The sequence below is a fragment of the Vulpes lagopus genome, chromosome 23, assembly GCF_018345385.1.
Source record: "Vulpes lagopus strain Blue_001 chromosome 23, ASM1834538v1, whole genome shotgun sequence".
NCBI classification, from domain to species: domain Eukaryota; kingdom Metazoa; phylum Chordata; class Mammalia; order Carnivora; family Canidae; genus Vulpes; species Vulpes lagopus.
The window spans coordinates 50,322,100-50,340,655 of NC_054846.1; the positions used below are offsets into that span (position 1 = coordinate 50,322,100).

General features: G+C 47.4%; 1 protein-coding gene across 1 annotated transcript; it reads right to left on the reverse strand.

The window, feature by feature from the left end:
- Positions 1–1,943: 1,943 nt before the first annotated feature.
- On the reverse strand, positions 1,944–18,012 carry LOC121481291 (cytochrome P450 4A11-like). The gene is given in 13 exon segments (XM_041738569.1): positions 1,944–2,835; positions 2,837–2,999; positions 5,378–5,454; positions 5,595–5,659; positions 6,758–6,891; positions 6,998–7,188; positions 7,284–7,390; positions 7,834–7,988; positions 8,342–8,466; positions 9,449–9,576; positions 10,050–10,094; positions 10,869–11,010; positions 17,779–18,012. Coding segments are annotated over 13 exon segments (1,905 nt in total). The 5' UTR covers positions 17,974–18,012; the 3' UTR covers positions 1,944–2,457.
- Positions 18,013–18,556: the final 544 nt, after the last annotated feature.

Below are 18,556 nucleotides of genomic sequence, written 5' to 3' on the forward strand. Positions count from 1 at the left end.
GATTCTTCACTGTAGTCCCTGCAGCATGGTTGATGACTGGGGTCACATGTACCTCTAGAGTTCAAGGTCTAAGGCCACTAGTGGGTTCTAATCCAAGAATTAGACAACAGTGGAAGGGAGGACACTGGAGACTAAGGGGAAGGATCAGAGAGAGGAATTCTAGCTCTGGGACTTGGGGATATCTCTGTTGCCCTGGGGATGTACCATCTGGAGACACATCCTTCCTGCTATTCATGCTTTCCCTTTTAGGAGAAGGCCACAGTCTTGGAAGGTTGGCTATGGGCCACCTGCTCACACCTGCAAAGCCCAGTCAGGACCCAGACCTTCTTGCCCACCTGAGGCTGGGATACAGAGACCTCAGCCAGGGTGTCACCCATGCCACCAACTTCCCTCTCTGTCCTGCCCCTGGACAGATCTTTCTCCATGCCAGCAGAGGAATGTGGCAGTAGTTATCACCTGCGAGCAGAACCCAGAGGTCATAACCAACTGTGGCCAATGGGTGGTACTCAAGTCTAGGACTTACCTACTTTCGTTACCTCTGGATTATCAGGAGGCTTATGAGGCAGGATTTACCCTACTTCAATGTCAGAGGAAGGAAACTGCCAAGATGCTCATCAGAAAACAGCGTGGGAAAAAAAAAAAAAAAAGAAAACAGCTTGAACTAAAGCCTTCTGACTTTGGCCTCTTTTGACCAAGACTTCACAGGCTTATTAACTGTCTCTCTGAAAGCTCGTGTTGGTGGGAAGTGGAGCTGAGAACACCAGAACCTGACAGAAGAGGGAGGCTCCATGTGGGAGGGGAGGACCACGGCTACAGACTAGAGGGCGCCAAAGATGAATTCCACTTAATCCTTCCAGCCCTCCAAACATACCCCATTGCCTCCTAGGACCCCAGGCATTTTTGTGCACCTGTGTATGGTAGAGTGTAGAGGGTGTGAGGGGGTACACACAAGTGTGGTTATGCAAATATGTGTCTTAGGGGTTGTGCATATGAATGTGAACTCACCCCAGGATTTTTTCCTTTGCCTCGAGCTAGCATGGTCACTTCTTGGTCAGATTCTTTACCTTCAACATAATCCTATGGTTAGAGCACGTGTCCATGGCTGGCCACCCAGAATTCCAAGTTCCTATTGTCTTGAACTCTCTGAGTCTGGCTAGCTTCTGCCCTTCTATACCACCAGATGCCAGGGAATCTGTCCATCTTCATGTCTAGCACTTTCCCAGCTTACTTTTTTGCCCCAATCCCTAGTCAAACAGTAAGCATCCACCCTGCCCTTTCTTAAAGCAGGGCTGAACTAGCCCAGTGACCCAGGAAGCCATGGGACTGAAAGGGAGGTCCTGGATGCAAGCCCCAGAGAAGCCCCTTCAGGGAGGCAGAATGTGGCATTACACCACAGGCAAAAGGCTGCAGGTAGGGAGGAGGTCTGTTTATGATATCCAGGGTCTGGGCTAGGTAGGAATGGCAGCGAGTAGGACAGAAGGAAGATCTGTATTTAGAACCCACAGAATAGTGGCTGGGTTGAGAGGGGCTGATGGAGGAGGGCAACAAAGACCTGGGAACAGGGCCCAGGGCCAGGAGGACTAGCACCCAGGCAGTCACATAATGGGGCAGGGTTGAAGAAGCCCCTTCCCACTCAAGGTGGCTGGCCAGAGACTCAAAGGACTGCCAAGGGGCTTTCCTGTGGGAGAGGTGCCACCAGTAGTTTGCTGATTGGAGTCTGACATCCTTTTCCACTGGCCAATCCATTTGCCTGCATGGGCTCCCCCTAGTGTGTCCTGGAAAGCCCACTCCATGGCCTGAGGCAATGGGACATATCTGGCGTTCCTGGGGTCCCGGCATCACAGAGCAGATACTACCTCCTTTCTTTGTCTCTTTTGTCTTTGCTCCCTTTCTCTCTCTTCTCTTCCATTTATCTACATCAAAGGGAAAACACACACTCCATATAACATTAAAACTTTATTTGTGGGAGGAGGAAAGAAGAGGGTATGTGAATATCAAATGGGTACACAGGTAACACACAGGAGAAAGCTAGAAGCAAGGACCAATAGGAGTCACAAAAGGACTAAGCAGGCTGAAACTTGGCTCCCCAAGGAGCCAACCTTCCAGGTCTGTGGACTTCTAATAGGGAAAGCATGAATAGCAGGAGGGATATGTCTCGAAGCTGAAGTATGTCTGTTCTCTCTGAGCGTACCTGTCTAATCACAAAACTCCTTATGGAAGACAAGGGGATCTGAAGACAGAAGCAGAAAGACATTGAAAGATGCTGTTGCATTTGAAAAGAGGATGCTCCAGGAGCTAAAGATTGGAAAGAATGCTGCTTGATGCTGGACAAGGCAGAGAGGGATTCTCCCTTAGGGCCTAGAGGTAGTGGGACCAGGCCAATATCTTGGCTGTGGTCCAACAAAGTCCATTTTAGACTTTGAGCTCCAGAATGTAAGAGAACAAGTTTGTGTTGTTCTAAGTCACTGAGGCTGGAGTAAGTTGGCATAGCAGACAGAGGAAAATAATATAGGGACAACCAAATAGGCGCAAAAGGGGAAAGACATGCAGAGGACAGGCAGGTTGGGGAACAGACAGCATCAAGTGGGCAGTCAGAGGGACAGCTGGATAGGAGATTGTAATAAGCAAACAAGAAGGAATCTTGGAAAAGTGTGAGACAGAAGCACAGACAGTCTGATGTGCAGGAGCAGGAGAGCAGGAGAGCAGGAAGGCTGGCAGGTGGGCAGAGGGGAAGCAGGAAGTGAGCAGAAGCCAGCAGACAGGAGAGACTGACAGGAAGACAGAATGGCAGGCAGGAGGCCCTCGGTGCTCATCCTTGTCCCCACAAGGGTTAGAGGAGCTTCCTGAGATGGAGGTGGATCCCATTCTTGGACATCAACACAATTTTTGGAGTAGGGACAGGGATTCTGAAGGGATCTGGTGCCAGCTCAAAGCGGAGCAGGGTCAGGGCCACCGCCACCTTCAACTCGTTCATGGCAAAGTGCTGCCCGATGCAGTTCCTGGGTCAGGGAAGGAAAAGGAAATGAGGAGTGGCCTCGAAGTCCCTGCCAGGAACAGTCCCTTCAGGGCCAGCCTGCATGGGCCCAGCCCTGATCCCCTTCCCTCAGGACAAATGCACATCTCTACTCCAAGCCTTGCTTTGTTAACACTCTCCCCTTGACCTCTGACAAAAGCCTACAGTCTTCCAGGATCAGCTCCTCCTCTTACCTCTGCTCTCAGCAGGCCTGAAACCCTGTTACAGGAGGGTCAACACTTTGAGCTTCAGAGCCAAGTCAAGTGATCACTACAACAGTTAATCATTAGGTTCTTTGCTCTCTGCACCAGCCATGTCTGGTTTCACAATGTGGAGGCCAGGCCAGGGCACCAGAGGGGGTGGGCTGGGCCATATTTCAGGTTCTAACCATATCCAGGAGGCACACAGGGCTCCAGATCCTCATAGAAATGACAAGATGGAGTTGGGTAAGGAAGTCAGGATGTCAACAGGGAAGCTCCCTGCAGGGGCAGAGCCTTAGGGATGCTCAAGCTGCTGTGCCATCTGCCTTCCAGTTTGGGTCCAGACGCCTACCTCTTCCTCAGTCCCTCATTCAACCAGCTGCTGTTGCCTTCCAATTCTACAGCAGAAATGTCCCTGCCTATCATTCCTTAGCTGCCGCCTCACCTGGACTTTTCTGTCTCCTACCTCTGGTCCCTCTCCTGATGCCCCACCCTCCTATACTCAGAGCCTCCCATGTCCTCAATCACAGGTAAACATCTCCATATGGCTCAGCTGGCATCAAAGCCCTCTCTGCGTTGTTGGCACACTCACCTGTCACCTATCTACCTCTGTCTCCCAGCTCAGCTCCTGCTGAGGAGATCCCAGAGAATGCCCTCCCTCCACCTCCGCCTGCCAAATGCCCAAGGCTAAGGGCAATGCCAATCTGCCCTCAGCCTCACACCTACCTCCCATTGGCTGTGCCTCTTCATTCCTGTATCCTGAATCACAAAGTATTTTACTCAAGGACACGTCACTTTCCAGTATAGGACAGTGCCAGAAACATGGAACTTCCTACTGTGGGGTCAATTAGTAAATGAGTGAGGGCAAGAAAGAATGAATGGATGATGTCTCTTTTGAGTAGAGGCATTTATTTCTTGGCTGAGAACTCCTGGAGGCCAGGGCAGTTTCCCATCTCATAGCATAGGCTTGGCACAGAGTCGGGCTTAATAAACAATCTTATAATGATGTTTATTGAACAACAACAAGTCCAGAAAGGAATAAACAAAAGCCGCCACTAGTTCTGAGCTAGGAATTGAGCTGTCTACCTTTCTCCTGTCTCTACTGGCAGCCACATGACTTGCACCAATGTCTAGCAGGAAGGAGTCAATCCCAGGGAGAATCCAAATCCTGGAGCCAGTATCTGGAAGAAGAGTTTGTCTAAAGCCTATTCTGTAAGAGTGGATTCACTATTTGAAGAACTCACAGATTGATGTATTCAGAAAAAAAGTTGTTTCTAGTAACTACTTACAAGGTTCACTGCAGTTACCATTTATAGGACACTCAGCAGCACGGGAAGATTTCACAGTAACTGCTCTGGTGAATAGTCATTCAATTGAAACACATCAAGTGTGCTTTATATTTTATACATCAGAAGACTTCTCAAGTTTTTCATATATAAAATAGTGGGTTTTTCTCTCAAAAGCAGTTGATTGTCCTCAATTTTATGCTTCTTGCCAATGTACAGTATGTAGACTCTGGGACTATGATAGGTAAATCCCATTCATGTAAAGAATTTTGCCAACTGGAAAATTTGTCATGGTTATGAGAATACTAATGAGCAGTAAACATTTTGTTGTATCAGATTGCAAAAATAGAGAAGAAAGGCATTGGTGTGGGACTTTGCTCAAACCATTCTTATACACGACTGGAATGCTTACAAGAATCCATAGGAAATCCAAACACAAGCAAACATCACTGATATCATGAATGACAGATCAGTGAATAAGGTACAAAAGGCAGTGAACTGGATTGACAATATGGGAAGAGAGAAAACATCTTTTGGCATTACTGGTATTAAGAAGAGCAAACATCTAAAATACTGAAATTCTGAGAAGTCATCCTCCTAAATTGAGGAAAATACTAGAATACACTGAACTTTGGAGCACCATGACACTGACTTATGGTTGACCATTGTCAACCATAGGGGAGAGCAATGGGTCAAAGTTTCCATGGCAGGTTGTGATTGCCACCTTCCTTTTGAACACAGAGACACACACCTCTTTCTCAGCACATAATCACACAAGGCTAATAACTGCAGACACCACAGATGAACACAGGACATTGCAAACATCAGATATGCATCCAGTGACACCCCACCCACCCACCCAAGGAAAATTGCCTCACCTTGATCCTCCTGAGAAGGGCAGGAAAGCATGGCTGTGTGGAGAGACACCTGGTGCAAACCGGGAAGGGTCAAACACCTGCAGAAAAGCCCCAGGGCCAGGATAGGTGTGGTCTAGCTCCTCCTTCCTCCCAACCTCAGGACACACCCAGAAATGAAACAGGAGGAGGGATTGGTTTGCAGAGATTCCCCCATCCCATCCTCCCAAGGCCATCGTACCTCTGGGTTTGGCCACACATTCGGATTGTGGTGAAGGGCATAAAAGGAGAGCAAGACTAAGAATCCTGTGGGGCAGAAGAGAGAAGAATGGTCATACCTGCCTGCGGGGCCAGGTGCTTGCCCACACAGCTTGGCAGCTGCTAAGAGAGTCGCTTCTCATCACTCTGAGGGGAATGATAGTGTAGCAGGAGAGGTGGGGCAGACATGGCACAGCACATGTGCCCGGATTAGTAGATATCCAGACAAGGTTGAGAAGCAGAAAGAACTGGAGGCATATGTTAGAGAGCAGCTCAAGGGACAACTCACATTTACCAAGTACCATCCATGAGCCCTAGGGGAATATGCATTGACTAATCCATCTCACAACAACCCTCCAAGGAAGGCCCAATGCCCATTGTTCGCCTGAGCACCTAAGCCTCAGAGAGGCTGAGCAACTTGCCTATGACCACCCAGCTGGGATGTGGCAGGGCTGGGATTCAGAGCAGAGGTGAGCTAAAAGGTAGACTAGACCATGGCAGGGACCTCAGATGTGGTCACCAGCTGCTCTCTCCATCAACCTGAGGGCTCTCCAGAGACTGCACCATCTGAGCCATGACAGAAAATTCTCTAATCTCTCTCATTAGCTTAGACACTATAAGGAAAAACCACATCTCCCCTTGCTCATTCTGATTGTCTCTAAGCACTCATATCTCAGGGAATTAGAATATTAGAGCAAACTGAAAGCTACATTGAGAGGCCCTCATGTCTTTATTTATTGAGCTTTAGCTGGATTTAAGCTCTGTGCAAAGCGTATTATATACCTCACCCAAACAACAAAGTAAATATTGATTTACTTGAGGGGGAAAAGAGTCTTATTTTTAAAAAAGATTTTATTTATTTATTCATGAGAGACATGAGAGAGAGAGAGAGAGAGAGAGAGAGAGAGAGAGAGAGAGATAGGCAGAGAGAGAAGCAAGTTCCATGCAGGTAGCTTAACATGGGACTCGATCCCTGGATTCCAGGATCATGCCCTGGGCTGAAGGCGGCGCTAAACTGCTGAGCCACCCGGGTTGCCCAGAAATGAGTCTTAAAGACATTCAAAAACCGCCCCAGGACATGTGGATTTCAGATCTCCCACGCGTCCCCCAGGAGTGCTTGTGGAGTGAGAGTGGTGAAGGCCATACCTTTGGGCAAAGAGCGTCCATCAGGGAAGGTGATGGGCTTGCTGAGCTCTCTGCCAACACCTGGAACTGGTGGATACAGTCGCAGTGCCTCTTTGATGCACATGGTGGTGTAGGGCATCTGGTCCAGGTGCTCCCTAAAACAAAGCTATCTTGAAAGGCGGGCAAGGCCCTGCCAACCAGGTTATTCTCTAGCTGAGGGGGCAGGACCCTCCCAAAGCCCTCCCATCTCATGAGACTCACCAGGTGATGGAGGCACCATCCCCCAGAAGGCTCTGGATCTCCTCCCGGCATCTCTGCTGATGCTCGCGGTGTGTGGCCAGAGCATAGAGGATCCAGGAGATGCCACTGGCTGTGGTGTCATGCCCCTCAAACATGAATGTGTCCACTTCTGCACGGAGGTCCTTGTCAGACAAGCCCCTCCCATTCTCCACCTAGGATGGAAGACCCAGAGAGAGGGCAGACTTTGAGTTTGCACCCTTGTTCCCCACCTGTGGGCAAATGCTCAGGCCTCCCCTGCCACGCTCACTTTGGCTAAGAGGAGGATGTCCAGGAAGTCCAAGTGCCTCTTGTTCCTGATCTTCTCCAGCTCTCCCTCCTCCTGTAGCTGAGCCTTCCTCCGCTTGATCACTCGGTCTGCCCAAACAGTGTTCCAGGCGGAGTTGAGAGTTCTGGGTGCCCAGACATAGCCAGGTAGCCCTCCTGCCCCCTTTGCCCAATTCATGGTGCGAGGGGTTTCAGGAGGAGTCTGGCAATAGGTGGCATGCCAGAGTGAGAGCTCTAGCACCAGGTATTTGCATGTAAGCCCTCCCCTCAACAGCACAGCCCAAAGAGACTCTGCTTGTATGTGGCTGGCGGCGGGGGGGGGGGGCTCATTTAACCTTCACCCATGTTGTGACACATGTAACTTCCTGCAAACACTGTGGGCCCTAACAGGTGCACCGGGGGAAAATCCAAGTGGGTTTGTCCCAGTTTATGGAGGGGCACTGAGGGGCAGGCCTCTGCCTGAGGGGTCAGAGCCCATCCCTTGGGGTAGGGCCTAATGAAGGAGGGGAGGTGCCCAGAGGGCAGAGTCCAACCTGTGTGTTGATGGGCAAGCTGGCAGGCTTTGTGGTTCCTGCGGCCTTCAGAGGTCAGCCAGTAGAAGATGTCTTTCTGGTAGAAAACATTCCTCACCCGGGCAAACACCAGGTTGTTCATATCTTGAATGGCCTGAATGTAGGCCTGGGAGTTCCTGAAGGGGGATGAAGCCCAAGGGACTAGGTGGAGGGAGGCATCTGAACTGGAGTGGAGTGGGGCTGTGGGTGGAGGTTTCCTCAGTCATTGGTGCAGTTGACCTTAGACATCTGACACATCTGTCTTATGCCCTGGAGACCAAGGCATTTATGAGGGACTTGGGCAGCCAGGCTTCTCCCTGAGGCGGGGAACAGGGTCAATGCTTAATGCAGGTTTGGCGTGGGCTGAATTTAACTATGTCAGACTGGGCCTCTCTGCAGAATGTGGCTCTTTGGGTTGCTCTAACTACCTCCAGATGAGCCCACACCAGTTGGCAGGAAATAGGACGCTGCCGCTATGCATTTCACTGACCTGTCTGCCTGGTGGTTGCCCTGGTAGCTGAAGGCACACTTCATAATGGTGTCCAAGGTCATCAAGGAGACATGTTCAAAGATCTCCAGATGTGAGTTCTGGGTGAGGAGTTCCTCCCACTTGTCCTGTGTAGAGGGGACACATTGATCCTTCTCTACTCCTCTGGAAGGCCCATGCTGACGAGGCTAGGCTCTCTCTGCTGCTCCACATATTCTGATAACATGTCCTCACTTTCTAAAGCAGTTGTGTTTCATCGATTTAGGACCATAGAGCCGAATATTTGGAAATATGTCTAGTATTTTCTCAGAAACTGTTGTTTTTTTTTTTTATTAAGAATGATCTCTTGAGGCTGACTTAGGGATACGTTATGGCGATAATCACCTATTAGTAGACTGGAAACATCATTACTCAGGAGATAAAGGGGGAATCCTTTCTGCCCTGGGACTGACCTACACAGAGCAATAGATGAAGTCCCAGTTTAGGGAACAAGTGTCAAGGCAAGAGAAAGGTCAAGGGGCCAGTTTAGGGGTCCCTAAGAAAGGAGTATTTGGGATGTCAATTCCTCTTGTTCAGCAAATGTCAGCTGAGTACAGTGAGTGAGCAATAGGGTCGTGCTCAGAGATGATGTACTGGCAGGACCCAGCCCTGGGGGTTGAGACCTGGTTTACATTTCCCTCCATGGAGTGGCTAAGATCCATGCAGACGCCTTCAATCCCACCCCAGAGCCCACCTGAGTGACATCTGGGATGTCCCTGCTGCCACTGAAGCTGCTATTTCCCAGGCCAGCCAGAGGCAGCTTGTCCTATTCTCCAAGGGTATTGACTACTCTTCCTATCCAAGCCAAAGACATGCAAGTGGGAGGAGAATGGACCCTGTCTCCACCATGTTTCTCTCTCCTGTGGGCAGGGAGCAAAGAGTGGATGAAAGTGGGTGCCAGGTGCTTTCCCATCCCATCCACCTTCCGGGGGCTGTGTCTCATTGCAGGGTGTAAGTGTGTGATTCCAGGGGCCACACTAATGGATTTCTGAAGGGCACAGCTGTCTGAGAATGGACTTTGTGAACTGTGCTGTGGGTGTGAGTGTGCAGGTGAGGTAGGGTTTAACTTACCAGCATCACTTGGACAGAGTCAGCCATGAGTCTCACGTAAGGCTTCAGGATGTCATAGTGGAAGGCCGGGGTCAGCATCCGCCGGTGCTGGGACCATGTCTCTCCATTCAGCAGGAGCAAACCATACCCTGGACCACAGTGTGTTTGGGGGGTGGGTGGGAAGGGACCTTCCCCGCGTTATCCAGAGACAATATGGGAGGAATGCAGGGTGTCAGAAGAAGGGCATCCTTGGCAAAGCAGGAAAGGCCAGTGCATGTTAAGAAGGGGACTTCCCAAAGCCTGAGGGCAGCAAGTGGTTATGACAGTTGTGACATGGAGGTTGAAACAGAGCAGGGGATGGGTTGTACAAGGACTTCTGTCAGAAGTTGGCTGAGTTCGTTGGTGAGGGCTGAGAAGCAATGTGGGAGAAGCTGAGCTACAGGAGGGCTCCACCACCATTCGGAGGGGGTGAGGGTTTTATCAGAAGGACAGAAGGGGGCTCAATTCAGAGTTTAGTGGAGTCACTGTGGTGCTGGTCTCATCTTGTTAGTCTGGGCCAAATGGACTGTTGCTGGCAAACCTAAGCAGACGGTGGACCATAGTCCTGGTTAAACATACTTACCTATCCAGGGAGCCATGAGTCTGTAGGAGCCATCAGATTTTGGGTCTGAAAAGTAAGAAGGACATGACAGCAAACTGGTGGTGACCAAGGAATTCAGCTGGTCCCAAAGGCAGCTGCGGTCTAGACCTTTGGCCCCCATCCCTTGCTGATGCTTGTCAGCCGGCATTTTGTGTCAAGCCACTTCCCACTTGCCTCTGAACCCGTACTCTTTTTCTTTCCTGATAGTGAATGTTGGTTCAAGAAGGCAGACTCAGTGTCCCACAGCAGAGCCCCACTGGACCAGGTAGGTGGATTGGACAGAGACAAAGGCTTTCTTTTAGTGTCAAAGAAAAGACAGAATTTCTGAGTTCTTTTCTGTGAGTTGTTGAGTCTCAGGCATCCCATTACCCAGCACAGGCAATAGTTAGAAGTGCCAAATCCAAGCTCTCTTGTATGAGAAACTGTCTTTCAGTTCTGCAATCATCTCAGTTTGGTTAAGAAAGGAAGGAAAGAAGGCTGGCAGGCAGGAAGGAAGGAAGAAGAAAATTACAGAAAAGAAAGGAGCAGAATACAACAGGAAAGATTAGAAAAGAGAAAAGCCAGGGAAAAAAGAAAGGAAAGGAAAGGAAAAGAAAAAAGTAGCCCAACACAGCTCTTTCAGCATTCAGTTAAAGAATTATCTGGCCTTCATCTGGCTTCTGGGACAGGGTGGGGGGGATGGTTAATAGAGGGTCAGGTATTGAGGGCTGAGCCTCTCATGGTTTCTGCAATTTCACAGACCCCTGGGCATGTGTCCAAGAGGGAAGAGCTGCTTCAACAGGTATGAGGGTGTCCTCTCACCAGATCGCCCCAGGATCAGTTTCATGTAGTCAGGATCATAGATCATGATCTCTGCCTCTGTGCCCCATATCCAGCGAGAAAATGCACATGGGAAGTCCTCTATCCATTTCAGTAGCAGCTGCAGCTCGTCTTCTTTTTGCAACTGTCACCAAAAGAAAGATAAATCAATAGAACCTTCCGGTTCCAGGACTAGTGCCAGGGGAAAGGGCAGGTTGGGCATAGGGGGAGAGTTCTTGATCTACCAGAAGAACTAAGTATTCAGAACTGTTTCTTATGACATTGCCTCTGATACAGACTTTCTGGGCTGTCCAAGGTTTGTCCAGAGGTCAGATTCTGTCCCATTGTTGAGTAGAATTAGCAGCCTTCACAATCAACTGCCTACAGAAACTTATCAGGGATTGACTCCATGGTGTACAAAACTTCAGGAAGTCATTAGTGCAACATTTGCATAAAAAATTTATGACAACTTTTATCGCTCGGTAAGAAATTTGCAATATAATTTTACTTATTTGTAGCATAAAATGGATTACAATTTAATTCATATAATTTATTTTTTTATATAAATTTATTTTTTATTGGTGTCTAATTTGTCAACATACCGAATAACACCCAGTGCTCATCCCATTAAGTGCCCACTTCAGTGCCTGCCCCCCAGTCACCCCCAAACCCGCCCTCCTCCCCTTCCACCACCCCTAGTTCGTTTCCCAGGGTTAGGAGTCTTCCATGTTCTGTCTCCCTTTCTGATATTTCCCACTTAGTTTTTCTCCTTTCCCCTTTATCCCCTTTCACTATTATTTATATTCCCCAAATGAATGAGATCATACAATGTTTGTCCTTCTCCGATTGACTTATTTCACTCAGCATAATAACCTCCAGTCCCATCCATGTCGAAGCAAATGGTGGGTATTTCTTGTTTCTAATGCCTGAGTAATATTCCATTGTATACATAAAGCACATCTTCTTTATTCATTCATCTTTCGATGGACATTGAGGCTTCTTCCACAGTTTGGCTATTATGGACATTGCTGTAGAAACATCGGGGTGCCGGTGTCCCGGCGTTTCATTGCATCTGTATCTTTGGGGTAAATCCCCAGCAGTGCAGTTGCTGGGTCGTAGGGCAGGTCTATTTTTAACTCTTTGAGGAACCTCCACACAGATTTCCAGAGTGGCTGCACGAGTTCACATTCCCACCAACAGTGCAAGAGGGTTCCCTTTTCTCCACATCTTCTACAACATTTGTAGTTTCTTGCCTTTTTAATTTTCCCCATTCTCACTGGTGTGAGGTGGGATCTCATTGTGGTTTTGATTTGTATTTCCCTGATGGCAAGTGATGCAGAGCATTTCCTCATGTGTATGTTGGCCATGTCTATGTCTTCCTCTGTGAGATTTCTGTTCATGTCTTTTGCCCATTTCATGATTGGATTGTTTGTTTCTTTGGTGTTGAGTTTAATAAGTTCTTTATACATCGTGGAAAACAGCCCTTTATCTGATACGTCATTTGCAAATATCTTCTCCCATTCTGTAGGTTTTAGCTTTGTTGACTATATCCTTTGCTGTGCAAAAGCTTCTTATCTTGATGAAGTCCCAATAGTTCATTTTTGCTTTTGTTTTTTTTTGCCTTCGTGGATGTATCTTGCAAGAAGTTACTGTGGCCGAGTTCAAAAAGGGTTTTGCATTGTTCTCCTCTAGGATTTTGATGGAATCTTGTCTCACATTTAGACCTTTCATCCATTTTGAGTTTATCTTTGTGTATGGTGCAAGACAGTGGTCTAGTTTCATTCTTCTGCATGTGGATGTCCAATTTTCCCAGCACCATTTATTGAAGAGACTGTCTTTCTTCCAATGGATAGTCTTTCCTCCTTTGTCGAATATTAGTTGACCATAAAGTTTAGGGTCCATTTCTGGATTCTCTATTCTGTTCCATTGATCTATGTGTTTGTTTTTGTGCCAGTACCAAATTGTCTTGATGACCACAGCTATGTGGTACAACCTGAAATCTGGCATTGTGATGCCCCCAGCTATAATTTTCTTTTTTAAAATTCCCCTGGCTATTCGGGGTCTTTACTGATTCCACACAAATCTTAAAATAATTTGTTCTAACTCTCTGAAGAAAGTCCATGGTATTTTGATCGGGATTGCATTAAACGTGTAAATTGCCCTGGGTAACATTGACATTTTCACAATATTAATTCTGCCAATCCATGAGCATGGAATATCTTTCCATCTCTTTGTGTCTCCCTCAATTTCTTTCAGAAGTGTTCTATAGTTTTTAGGGTATAGATCCTTTACCTCTTTGGTTAGGTTTATTCCTCAGTATCTTATGCTTTTGGATGCAATTGTAAATGGGATTGACTCCTTAATTTCTCTTTCTTCAGTCTCAGTGTATAGAAATGCCACTAACTTCTGGGCATTAATTTTGTATCCTGAAACACTGCCAAATTGCTGTATGAGTTCTAGCATTCTTGGGGTGATGTCTTTTGGTTTTCTATGTAGAGTATCATGTCATTGGCGAAGAGGGAGAGTTTGACTTCTTCCTTGACAATTTGAATGCCTTTTATGTCTTTTTTGTTGTCTGATTGCTGAGGCTAGGGCTTCCAGTAGTATGTTGAATACAGTGGTGAGAGTGTCCATCTCTGTCTTCTTCCTGATCTTAGGGGAAAGGCTCCCAGTGCTTCCCCATTGAGCTTGATATTTGCTGTGGGCTTTTCGTAGATGGCTTTTAAGATGTTGAGGAATGTTCCCTCTATCCCTACACTCTGAAGAGTTTTGATCAGGAATGGATGCTGTATTTTGTCAAATGATTTCTCTGCATCTAATGAGAGGATCATATGTTTCTTGGTTTTTTTCTCTTGCTGATATTATGGATCACATTGATTGTTTTATGAGTGTTGAACCAGCCTTGTGTCCCGGGGAGAAATCCCACTTGGTCATTGTGAATAATCTTCTTAATGTACTCCTGGATCCTATTGGCTAGTATCTTGCTGAGAATTTTTGCATCCATGTTCATCAGGGATATTGGTCTATAATTCTCCTTTTTGGTGGGGTCTTTGTCTGGTTTTGGAATTAAGGTGATGCTGGCCTCATAGAAGGAATTTGGAAGTACTCAATCTCTTTCTATCTTTCTAAACAGCTTTAGTAGACTAGGTATGGTTTCTTCATAAACGTTTGCACAATTCCCCAGGGAAGCCATCTGGCCCTGGATTTTTGTGTGTTGGGAGGTTTTGGATGACTGCTTCAATTTCCACCCTGGTTATTGACCTCTTCAGGTTTTCGATTTCTTCCTGTTCCAGTTTTGGAAGTTTGTGGCTTCCCAGAAATTCATCCATTTCTTCTAGATTGCCTAATTTATTGGCGTATAGCTGTTCATAATATGTTTTTAAAATTGTTTGTTTTTCCTTGGTGTTGGTAGTCATCTCTCCTTTGTCATTCATGATTTTATTAATTTGAGTCTTCTCTCTCTTCTTTTTAATAAGGCTGGCTAATGTTTTTTCTATCTTATTAATTCTTTCAAAGAACCAGCTCCTGGTTTTGTTAATCTGTTCCACAGTTCTTGTGGTCTCGGTTTCGTTGAGTTCTGCTCGAATCTTTATTAAGTCTCTTCTTCTGCCGGGTGTAGGATCTATTTGCTGATTTTTCTCTAGCTCCTTTAGGTGTAAGGTTAGCTGTTGTATTTGAGTTCTTTCCGGTTTTTGGATGGATGCTTGTATTGCGATGTATTTCCCCCTCAGGACTGCTTTTGCTGTATCCCAAAGATTTTGAACGGTTCTATCTTCATTCTTATTAGTTTCCATGAATCTTTTAAATTCTTCCTTAATTTCCTGGTTGACCCTTTCATCTTTTAGCAGGATGGGTCTTAACCTCCACGTTTTTGAAGTCCGTCTATACTTCTTGTTGTGATTTAGTTCTAATTTCAAGGCATTATGGTCTGAGAATACGTAGGGGATGATCCCAATCTTTTGGTATCGGTTAAGACCTGGTTTGTGACCCAGTATGTGGTCTATTCAGGAGAAAGCTCCATGTGCACTTGAGAAGAATGTGTATTCAGTAGTGTTTGCACGTAAAGGTCTGTAGATATCTGTGAAATCCATCTGGTCCAGTGTACCATTTAAAGCTCGTGTTTCTTTGGGGGATGTTGTGCTTAGAATACCTATTGAGTGTAGAAAGCACTAGATTGAAGTCACCAAGTGTAAGTGTATTATTATCTAAGTATGTCTTAACTTTGGTTATTAATTGATTGATATATTTGGCAGCTCCCACATTCGGGGCATATATATTGAGGATTGTTAAGTCCTCTTGTTGGATAGATCCTTTAAGTATGATATAGTGTCCCTCTTCATCTCTCACTACAGTCTTCGGGGTAAATTTTAGTTTATCTGATATAAGGATGGCTACCCCTGCTTTCTTTTGAGGACCATTTGAATGGTAAATGGTTCTCCAACCTTTTATTTAAAGGCTGTAGGTGTCCTTCTGTCTAAAATGAGTCTCTTTCAGACAGCAAATAGATGGGTCCTGCTTTTTTATCCAGTCTGACACACTGCGCCTTTTGATGGGGTCATTAAGCCCATTCACGTTCAGAGTTACTATTGACAGATATGAGTTTAGTGTCATCGTGATATCTATTCAGTCCCTGTTTTTGTGGATTGTCCCATTGGACTTCTTCTTAAAGGGGAATTTTAAGAGTCCCCCTTAAAATTTCTTGCAGAGCTGGTTTGGAGGTCACATATTCTTTCAGTTCCTGCCTGTCTTGGAAGCTCTTTCTCTCTCCCTCCATTTTGAATGAGAGCCTTGCTGGATAAAGTATTCTTGGTTGCATGTTCTTCTCATTTAGGACCCTGAATATATCCTGCCAGCCCTTTCTGGCCTGCCAGGTCTCTGTTGAGGGGTCTGCTGTTAATCTGATATTTCTCCCCATATAAGTCAGGGATTTCTTGTCTCTTGCTGCTCTAAGGATCTTCTCTTTATCTTTGGAATTTGCAAGCTTTACTATTAAATGTCGTGGTGTTGAACGGGTTTTATTGATTTTAGGGGGGATCTCTCTATTTCCTGGATCTGAAAGCCTGTTTCCTTTCCCAGATTAGGAAAGTTTTCAGCTATGATTTGTTCAAATACATATTCTGGCCCTCTGTCCCTTTTGGCGCCCTCGGGAACCCCAATTAAACATAGGTTTTTCTTCCTCAGGCTGGCATTTCTTTCCCTTAATCTATCCTCATGGTCGTTTAATTGTTTTTCTCTTTTTTCCTTAGTTTCCCTCTTTGTGATCAACTTGTCTTCTCTATCACTCACTCGTTCTTCCACCTCGTTAACCCTTGTTGTTAGAACTTCTAGTTTGGATTGCGTCTCATTCAATTGATTTTTAATTTCTGCCTGATTAGATCTAAATTCTGCAGTCATGAAGTCTCTTGAGTTGTTTATGCTTTTTCCTAGAGCCACCAGTAGCTTTATAATAATGCTTCTGAATTGGTTTTCTGACATTGAATTGTAATCCAAATTTTGTAATTCTGTGGGAGTTACAGAAATCAAAAATAAAAAACAAAAACAAAAACAAAACACGGGGGAGTATCTTCTGATTCTGTATACTTTAAGACCCTTGACTTCCTCTGGAACTTCTCCGTCTAGCTGGTCTTCTGGGGGAGGGGCCTGTTGTGCTGATTTTCAGGTGTTAGCACTTGGGGGAGCTGCTCTGCCCCCTGCCTGGTGCAGGGCTCAGTGGGGGTTGTTTACCCCGTGAGGCCCCAGGAGGACCAACCCCAGTGCCGGCGGCCAGCTCTGGAGCTCTGGATTCAGCTCCCGCAGTAACTACAGAGCTCTCAGTCTGCAGGGGCCTGGATGCTCTGGGGCGGGGCCGCTGATCTGCTCAGCTTTGGCAGAAGTGTCCTTGCTGTCCTGGGCCCTCCTAGCCTCTGCCTGTCCTGGGGGAAGCCCGGATCCTGGGCTGTGTCCCCGGCGCCCAGTGGTCCCGGGCCTGTGCTGTTGGATTCATGCTCCCGGCCGGGCAGCCCCCTCTCCGGAGCCACCGCCCGAGCCCCTCCGAGCTGCTCCCAGGTCCAGCTGTGTGCGCGCTGCAGCCCTTAGGGAGCTCGGCGCACTCTCCCCGGGGCTCAGGTGTCTGTTAGTGTCCCAGGGAGCCCGAGGGCATCCCCGCCCTCCTGGGTCCTGCTCTAACTCCCTGCGAGCCCCTTTCCGCCCAGGAAGGTCGGTGCAGCTCCTGCTCCTCCGGGACAGGGCTCTCCTGTCCTGGGGACACTCGCCCCGGTCTCAGCCCGGCTCCTCGCAGGGCACCTCCCCTGTGATGCCTTTTGTTTCTTTATTTCTTTTTCCCCGTCTTCCTACCTGATAGAAGTGCGGACTCTTCTTACTGTAGCGTTCCAGCTGTTCTCTCTTTAAATCTCAGGCAGAATTCATAGACTTTCAGGATGATTTGAAGGTTATCTAGGTAATCTGGTGGGGACAGGTGACTTGGGGACCCTACTCTTCTGCCATCTTACCCCTCCCTGGATGACATTTTAAAATTTAAATTATATATATTATTTTGCTAACTGACAGATTTAAGAGGCCCTGACAGTAGAGGATACTAATGCTCTGATGGAGGGAAGCCCAAGTCTCTGCGGAAGATTTGGGAACCCCAAACTGGACATTAGAAGCCCTTTCTCATGCTTTGTTCATCCATCAAATCATCATTTACCAAGATGTCCTTGGGTTCCTTGAGTCAGTTGACTACAACTCCCCAGTTGACTCGGACTACTTGTTGAATCCATAAACCATTGCTGAGCCCCTCTATACGTGGGCTTCTCCTTGCCCTGGGCACCTCTCCCACACAGCTAGTGCTGGCACAAAACAGACGTTGGGTAGGTAGTTGCTGCCTTCACCAGCCCGCCCAGCCCTCCCTCTCCCCAGTACAGCCCCTTCCTACCTCCTGCTTGTGCCCGAAGAGCCAGTGGGAAGGAGGGGACGGGAACTGCTAGACAGCTTTGAGCAGCCACTGCCTGCGCTGGTAGAGCTGTGCTACCTTGAGCAGCAGCAGAGCCAGGCCTAGCAGGAAGGCCACCTGCAGGAGCCCAGACACAGTGTCCAGGGATCTGGTGAGGCTCAGTACAGAGACACTCATGTTCAGGGTCTGCTGGGTCACTGACTCTCCCTGAGGATCACAAATCCTCTAACCACCCGGCCTAGTCAATCAGGGGAGGATGGCCCTGCCCACCTGGAGGGGGAGCGAAGCACCAGGGCAGAGCTTAGACTGGGATTCCAGAGTTCATTAACTGAGAGGATCCACCTTAGGAATCGGTAGGAAGGAAACCTTCTGAACAGACAGTGATAATTTAAAACCATGGCACATTCCCCTTAGCTCTTCTCCCTGTTATTCATCAATTATTTCAGGAGCACCTACTTTGTGCCTGGGGGTGAGCTACGTGCCAGGCCACAGTGGCCAGCAAAACAGACACGAACCGTGACTGCAAAAAATGTACAGCCTAGTTTACCAAATGTCCAGGAGGTGTGCTTGGGTTAATGGTTATCCCATTTCTGAGAAAAGAACACTTATGGGGAGCTAACGTGATGTGGCCAGAGGAAAGTCGCCTTTGAGAGGGTCAAATGAGATTAGAATCAGGGGGCCTCCATACTGTCTGCCCCAGCTGCTTCTGCACTGTTCCCCACACTTATCCCAGTCCACCATTCACTTGTGTTCTGGGCTG